This window comes from Fragaria vesca, linkage group LG7 (genome assembly GCF_000184155.1).
Source record: "Fragaria vesca subsp. vesca linkage group LG7, FraVesHawaii_1.0, whole genome shotgun sequence".
NCBI lineage: Eukaryota > Viridiplantae > Streptophyta > Magnoliopsida > Rosales > Rosaceae > Fragaria > Fragaria vesca.
Window position 1 is genome coordinate 17,690,717 of NC_020497.1, and position 8,401 is coordinate 17,699,117.

The window sequence follows — 8,401 nt, forward strand, 5'->3', positions numbered from 1 at the left end:
TATATATATATATATATATATATATATCCTATATAACCATTATTGTCACATCCCGGGACCCGCTCCGCCGTAACACGATATTGTCCGCTTTGGGCCCCCGGCCCTCACGGTTTTGTTTCCGGCAGCTCAGGAGCAACTTCCCAGTAGGTCACCCATCCTGGGATTGCTCTCGCATCGACATGCTTAACCTCGGAGTACCCATCCCCTCCGAAGCCGCTGAGCCACCAAAAGGCCTCGTGTTAGATTGGAGGTGGGCATGTACATATACAGCACATAACCCTTCTCCGTTTGACCGATGTGGGATTGTCCACTCACTCTAACGTTATTAAATGTTTTCCCCTGGGCCCTTTGTTTTAAATTGCCCAGTCTGCAGAGTTCGGGTTGGATCTAGTAGGAGACGAGGCATAGTCACCCGCATTTCTGCCAGTTTTCGCCAGTAGGTTACCTGTTCAACCTACTCGTGTTTTCTTGCTTCCGCTTGTGTTTAGTAGCTCTGAATACTTTAGAATTTTTGTATTTTATGCGATGTTCAGAAGTGATAAATTAAGAGTGTAATTTGAAATTTTCGAGTTAGGGTTGTCCATCTGCAAGGGAGATTTTCTTAATCTTTTCAGTAAAATTTCCTTGGAGGTGGTCCCTGCACGACTTACTCTGGGTTTCAGGGTGAAATTCGGGGTGGGTTGTGTCAATTATATATTCTTGAGTCAATATGTCTGCTTCATTTGCGGGAGTAAAATTCAATGTGAAAAGTGTCACTATGCAGTAGTGTTCACCTAGTCGGTTATTGACCAAAGAAATCATGGTTAACCACCATTAGATTTACATCCAAGGATGAGAAGTATTATTTTAAAGATTAAATTCACTTTACCCTCTCATACTTTAAACATAAAATCAGTTTGATCCCATATTTTTTTTTTTAATCAGACTCATCCCTAATTTTTTAAATAACATCAGTCAACTCCAAAATTTGAATTGGACTCAAAATGTGATGTCATGTGCTAAGCTGGCCCCGACATGATGGCCCGCATTTCAGACTTTGAATATCAATTTGACAAAATGTCCAAACTACATTGGCAACCCAATTAGCGGCATCGTCGCCTTCCACAGTCTTCTTCATTTTGGGGCATCTCGGTGACGAGGGGATTTCGGTGATGGGAATTCTGTGAGTTTTCTATTCAGGTTTAGGGTTTTTCGCGTTTTGGGGATTTTCTATTCTGAAAATTTCTAGACGAAGAGAGCGAAAAACGTTGGTTAGCTTAGTGAGATTCCGGTCGCGACCATGGAAGGAGAGAATGAGTGTTTGTGGAGAGAGAGAGAGAGAGAGAGTTAAGTTTTTTTTTTTTTGAAAAAAACAATTATTAAATTAAATGTCAGTTTTGCCCTTTTTATAATTGAAAAAACTAAAATGTGGGTCTTTATGTTGGCTTCAACTCAGCGAGTGACATCATTTGGACATGTGTGATGCCCATTTAGAAAATTGGGGATGAATCTGATTAAGAAAAAAGTTAAGGGACCAAACTGATTTTAAGCCTAAAGTATGAGGGGGTAAAGTGAATTTAATCTTTATTTTAAAGTTAAGCTGTTTTGTTTTCCATCCTTAAATTTACATTCAACGGTGGTTGACTATGATTTTCTTGGTCAGTAACTGATCATGTGAACACTACTGGTCACTGTGTTAACAAAATCACCATTATATATGGTAAATCTGGAGGAAGAGGTCCAAACGCAAATGTGCATCATCAGATTTAGCATTCATCGGTTTCCTAAGCATATGAATAAACAGAAAAGATAACAGAAAATAGAGTGATTTACGTTCCTAAATCAAATGGATTCCCTCTCTTGATTATGTACCATACTCTAGATTATCTTACTTAAAAGGAAAGGCATCTTGATCTGCTTCAAAGCTTTGTATAGAGATCGGTGTCATCATGTGACTTGAGTCAGAGGTAATGGCCGGCCTATACCAGAATCTTAGCATCTCCTCTACATCCTCAACTGCATGCTTCTTATTCACAACTCCTCCTAACACACACCAAAGGTGGACGTTAGAATATAATGAAAGATCTCAAGCTCAGAATAAGTATATGAAAGAAATGTATGCACAGGACCGCCGTAGCAAATGTTCTAGCGGCTAATAAAGAAGAAAGCAACCTAGTAAGGCTTCGAAGTCAGATGGCTGTCGATATAGCTCATGTCACGCTCGCATCAACAGCCTAGCTACAGGCTTTAGATTATATTCCCTTAAGCAGATTTAGTCGTCAGACTGAGACATTCAATTGTTAATTTGTAGGCTGATCGATGTTCACTTTGCTTATGGTAACTTTCCACTTTCAGAACATCCACCATCTACGGTGTAGATGATATCATTTCAAAAGGGCATTGACATTACAAAGCACATATATTCCAGATGTTCAATATCTATGCAAACTCCCCTACTGTAATCTGTTAAAGAACTTAACTCAATCTGGGGCGAAAATGTTTGTTAGAATGCCGGAAAAAAACGCAGAGAGGCTAAAACCATGTGTTTAGCAAAATGCTTCAAATAGCTAGAACTGTCTGCAAATGTCCAAAAGAATCTAAACTCTCTGCAACAAGATTTAGAGGGGTTGGGGAACCTTAAGCCATGTGTTTAAACAGGACACATGAACACTTTTTCCTTCAAAAGGAAAAGGTTCAAGCCTACGTACTCTTAGCAAATATCATGGATAAATAAGTAAAAAGAAGCATATTAGTGGCTAACAAAGGCTCCCTTTTATCCTGCAATTAGTCTTTAATTGATATACAGTATCCTTTAAATCTTGGGAATATTATAGGACAGTTCCCTAATCAGATTTCCTGTTGCAGCCAACTACATAAAAGCATCGGTCACTCTGTTGCCTTATCAAAACAGGTACGAATAGACATTTTCTAGGCCAGAAGAATCTCTTGAGTTTTAGAAATAGTATTGGCCACTCAAGGAACTTTGTCATTCTTGAAAGCAATAGAACATTGTGAATAATCTCAACGTCTTAGTTACCATACCAAAGTCATCTTTTGGCATCAAATTTCTGGGTAAAGTGGGTTGACTATGTAACTTTATGAAATCATGCAGGACAGTTTTTAAGCATATATAGCTTCATGGATAGGCTTGATTGTTCTTGACCAAAATAGATAGCTACGATTATTTGTTGGCAGTGTGAGAAGTGAGAACTGAAAATTGAAAAAAAGAACCTGATGTTTGATAGGCATAGGAAGAGTTTTCTACATGTTATCTGATTAAGACTCAGCTATGAGCCTATGGCCTATAAAGTTAAGACAATTTTGTGCATAGAAGATGTTAGTGTGACATACTTTAACATTATCGAAAATGATTGTGAAGTTCGCTTCTTCTTCTTTTTTTTCTTTTTTCTTTTACAAAGTTGCTTATATTTGCATTTGATTTCATAATCAGAACCGTTCAGGTACTAAAATGCAATACAAAAATCATTTCTGATTAACAAAACAAACAATTACAAGATATATGTTATCAAAACATGACTTCTAACTATATGATTAAAACAAGTTTGCTGACGATGTGACTCAAACATGAAATGAGATGAGTGAAACAAAAATATCAAGAATTTCTACTCTTCATGCGAGGATTCGATTGAATGAATTGGACAAATTAGCTACTGAATTGCTAGTTTATATCAAGTATCTAGTTCCAAAGCAATCATATTGACACCCTAAAAAAGGAAGAAAAATAACCCAGAATAAAAACATGTTATTATTTAGTGGACCACCATTATATTTAGGCTTTTCAGTGTGATGCTGATATAAAGCTGTGTTTGCCTCTGATCCCTTTTGGCGGGTATAAAGCGAAGACGTCCTTCATTGGATAACGGCCGCACTTTCCAGACCTCCAAACACCCCCTAAAACCCCTAGTTGACACAGCAAAAGCTCAAAAGCGCAATGGTGTTCCCGTAAATAAACCGAATATAAAGTCCCTTTTTTAACCTTTAACCCGCGGGAAATTTATAAATTCGTTACAGAAATAAAAAAAATTCAAAAACCAGAAAGCAAAGCTAAGCAAGAAAAGCAAAGAAAGAACATTCCTTCGTCCATCTCCAACTCTAATCCACACACAGCGCACCTTTCTTGGTTTTCCGATTCCTCGCGCTGTCCTCCACCGCAACTTTAGTGTTCTCCGTTTCACCAGATTCCTTGCTCCATATCCTCGTGGCCGCACACAAGTTCGATTCTATAAATCGACAATGTGTCGCTGATCGATTCACTTTAGTTTTTAATTTTTTCGGTTGATCAGAATTTGAAGAATTCGGATTGCTTTAGTGTCGAAGCGAAGAATCTATCGCGAAAAATCACTTTCTTTCTATCTCAGAGATTCCATTTTTTCTCTCCTTTTTAATTTGGACGACGCCTATTGCCTGGTTCTTCTTCACCTTTTCTTTCAAGCCGTCCGTCAAATAATTCCTCCCTCTCTCTCTCTCTCTCTCTGTGTTTGTGGTGTCCGTCATTTTCAAGTTCCCTTGGTGATTCCGGCGAAGCCTATACATAGGAGCTTCGTTTCAGTCTTTCATGGCTCCCTCAGGTGTCAACCAGCTCTCTCACCCTTGTATTTATGGTATAACATCTATAGTTTTCCTCATATCAAGACTCACCGATTCGGCTAGTTCATCGGTTTTTGAATTAAAATTTGTTGGGAGATGTGGTTGAAATATTTTTGGTAAGCAGGGGAGTTTGTTTCTTCATACGCAGAGAGGAAGTCACGCTTTATGAAATGGCTGAGTAAACTTTTCAGGAGCGGCAACGGTCGAGGAGGAGCTGCTGGGAATCGCAATCCACAGCTTATTGGTGACGAAAACATGGTGTGGCGTGCGCCTTTTCGCTCCATGGTTAGAACAACCTCCTCTGTCTTTTCTGTTATTTCTTGCTTATTTCTGGCTGTGTTGTTGATCAATATGAAGTTTTGATATTGGATATTAGTTACAATACAACAGAATTAATCTGAAACGTTTTAGTTAAGTAAGGATTGTTTTGAGGTTGCAAAGAAATGGAGTTTGGTAGAATTATCTCTGCATCATCATTATGCAATTTACTGCAATGTAGGGTAATAATGATACCATTAAGCATTAGCTTGCAGTATATTGCTCAATCGTTCAGAAATTTTCATATGAAAATTTGCTCATTGTGTAACTTTTGCATCAGATTCTGAATTAAGACCTGACTAGTAGAGTAGTAGGCCAACAGAACCTGAAAATTGATGTTCCGAACCAATGCTTGGTTCCTTTATATGCTTTGGGTGTATGTTTTTAATAGAATTTTCCAGAAGTCTGTAACAACTATAAAACTCTTTCATTTCCCAAGTACCACTGTAACATGTATGTCTGCCACACAGTGGTTACCACTATTGAATTGAGTGTGTTTAGCCAAAAGGTACTAAATATTTTTTGAGCTTTTCTGATATAGATTCTCTCGTTTGCATCAGGATGAGCGGTCTAGAACACAGAAAGAGAAAGAGGAATTAGACCATGCAATCGCGCTCTCTCTGGCTGAAGATTCTAAGAGACCAAGTGGCCATGGTTGATTTTCGTCTTCAGGATCTCACTCAACTCTTTTTACTATTCTGCATATGTTTGTGTGGTTTAAAATTATCAATTCTTGCAGAGTAAATTTTTACTTTTGATTTCCAGGATATAGATGGCAGGAGAAGGATAACGAGCTTAATAGGTCACTTGATAGTCTAAATCCACCTATATTCCCTCCATATGCCCCTCCAGTTCCTCAGTATTATCCGTATGGAACTAGGTAAGAATTTTTGTTGTACTTGTAATTCTGTGTAGCTTAGGACCAATATTTGATTCAATGTGTTATGAAGCTTGAAAGTTGCTGCAACTGCTTACAAAATTTCTAGTTTTTGTGACCACCTACTAAAGTTGGTAACCTCCTTATTCTCTCATATTGCCAATCCTGTACAATCTGAGAAGAAAACAAAATCAAATTCAAGTTTAGTTACAATCATGACTTCTTATCTTGAAAGAATGTTGCTGATCCTGTCCTTTCTGCCTGTAATGTGCAGAATCTGTGGTGGTTGTAAACAAGATATAGATTACGGTAATTATTTGGGCTGCATGGGGACATTTTTTCATCCTCAGTGCTTCTGTTGTCGCTCTTGTGGTCATCCAATTGTTGAGAATGAGGTATATTTTGTATAAGATTGTCTCTCTTGGACTCATATATTAAGTGTATTTTCTTTCAACTAGTTCTTACCTGTGTTTTCTCTTGATTGAAGTTCTCTCTATCAGGGAGGGATCCATACCATAAGTCCTGTTTCAAGGAGCTGGCCCATCCTAAATGTGAAGTTTGTCATCAATTTGTAAGAAAAGAATAGTCTATTCTGTCTTATAACTCATCTAAACCTTATCATTTAATCCTGGGATTTGGTAACAATTGCTGATATGAATCAACATTGATAAACTTTCATTTGAATCATTTCAGATTCCAACTAATCGAGCTGGTTTGATCGAGTATAGATGCCATCCATTTTGGTCACAAAAATACTGTCCATCACATGAACATGATAACACAGCTCGTTGTTGTAGTTGTGAACGCTTAGAGGTACACTAATCTAAGCCTGCAGTGTGATAAATTCTCATAAAAATATCCTGTCCTCCATAATATTTGTTGAAAATGGAAATCACTGATCACATTGTCTGAGTTCTTTTCGCTTTCTTTTAGTCTTGGGATGCAAGATATATTTCAGTGGGAGATGGAAGGAGTCTATGCTTTGAATGTATGGAATCTGCTATCATGGACACTGGTGACTGTCAGCCATTGTATCATGCCATCAGAGATTATTATGAAGGAATGAATATGAGACTAGATCAACAAATTCCCATGCTTCTGGTCGAAAGACAAGCGCTTAATGAAGCTCTTGTTGGGGAGAAGAATGTAAGAATTGATATCCTGCCCTGTTCTCTAAGTTATAGACTATTTTGGAAGTCTAAAATCTGAAACTGGGGTTCTTTGCAGGGCCTCCATCACATGCCAGAGACAAGGGGCTTATGCCTTTCTGAAGAGCAGACAGTCACCAGTGTATGAATCATATCACTACTTTGATAACTTTACTTTTCTTCTTCGATAATGAATCATAAGCTGAGTCTTACCAAAGCTGTTTCTCTATTCAGATTCTCAAACGGCCGAGAATTGGAGGCCATCAACTTATAGGAATGAGAACACAACCTCAAAAGTTGACTCGAAGATGTGAAGTTACTGCCATTCTTGTTCTCTATAGTCTCCCAAGGTAATGTGAAGCTTGTGAAATATCTCCGTATCAAACTCAATTCTCTGCAAAATTCATCTTACCATTCTAGTGTCCTTTCCGGAAATGCAGATTACTAACTGGTGCTATTCTTGCTCATGAGTTGATGCATGGCTGGTTACGTCTGAAAGGTAAGTTTGTATATCTGAAGCTCTCTCAAATGAACCTTCACATTCTCATTGGAAACTCATTTTATCGGACAAACCAACTGTGCAGGCTACCGCAATCTTAATCCTGAAGTAGAGGAAGGTATCTGTCAAGTGCTTTCATACATGTGGCTTGAAACAGAAGTAATGCCAGGATTCAAAAACATGCCATCCACGTCTACAGCAGCTTCTTCTTCCACTTCCTCATCCTCATCGAAGAAGGGAGGAAAGTCAAATGTGGAACAGAAGCTTGGTGAATTTTTCATGCATCAAATTGCCAATGATTCTTCCCCAGCATATGGAGGAGGGTTTAGAGCAGCTAATGCAGCTGTCAATAAGTTTGGTTTACGTCGTACTCTAGACCACATTCGTTTCACTGGAAGTTTCCCGTAATACGATTATACGAAAACAATGTGATCCCTATTTCTGTCTCCTTCAACATAAATTATTTTACCAACCCCAAAGGATTCAGCTCATCAAAGAAGCTCTAGAGTCCTTTGAGGATAACATATCCGATGCCACTCTTACCAGTAACAATGCATAGCTTTGTTTCTTTCTCTTCCAGATGAGTAATTTTGTTATTGTTTTGCTTCCTTCCTATATTGGGAAAAGGAATCCCGTTAAATAATGTCATTGTTTATCAAACATGGTATGTGCCCAAACATTCCATATAATGCTTGAACATGGACTCTCTGACTCGTACAAAAAAAAAAAAAATTAAATTACTGGTCACTCCATTAACTTTCATGCACTCAACAGTTTACTCCATTAACTTTCAATTTCAATCGATTACTCCATTAACTATCTAATGTCACACAATTTGGTCCATCCGTTAAGTCGCTGTCCAAATCAGTGGTTAAGTTGCTGACTGGACATATTTTTCAACTGAAAATTCCATTTAACACCCCACCTCTCTCTCTCTCTCTCTCTCTGGCCAGCCATGGCTTCCCAAACAGT

At 38.2% G+C, this 8,401-nt stretch overlaps 1 protein-coding gene across 1 annotated transcript; it reads left to right on the plus strand.

The window, feature by feature from the left end:
• Positions 1-4,545: 4,545 nt before the first annotated feature.
• On the plus strand, positions 4,546-7,993 carry LOC101309585 (protein DA1-related 2-like). Its single transcript, XM_004307535.1, has 12 exons — positions 4,546-4,601; positions 4,712-4,872; positions 5,466-5,559; positions 5,671-5,785; positions 6,057-6,177; positions 6,270-6,353; positions 6,476-6,595; positions 6,716-6,928; positions 7,010-7,072; positions 7,165-7,280; positions 7,371-7,429; positions 7,515-7,993. Exons 1-12 carry the CDS (start codon positions 4,556-4,558, stop codon positions 7,835-7,837), a joined length of 1,515 nt encoding a protein of 504 aa, XP_004307583.1. The 5' UTR covers positions 4,546-4,555; the 3' UTR covers positions 7,838-7,993.
• Positions 7,994-8,401: the final 408 nt, after the last annotated feature.

Excerpts from the sequence above, each read along its gene's own strand:
- LOC101309585 (XM_004307535.1), top strand. The coding sequence starts at position 4,556 with ATGGCTCCCTCAGGTGTCAACCAGCTCTCTCACCCTTGTATTTATG. Across the intron at positions 5,786-6,056 it reads TATTATCCGTATGGAACTAG|AATCTGTGGTGGTTGTAAAC; the intron begins GTAAGAATTTTT and ends TGTAATGTGCAG. Across the intron at positions 6,178-6,269 it reads ATCCAATTGTTGAGAATGAG|TTCTCTCTATCAGGGAGGGA; the intron begins GTATATTTTGTA and ends TCTTGATTGAAG.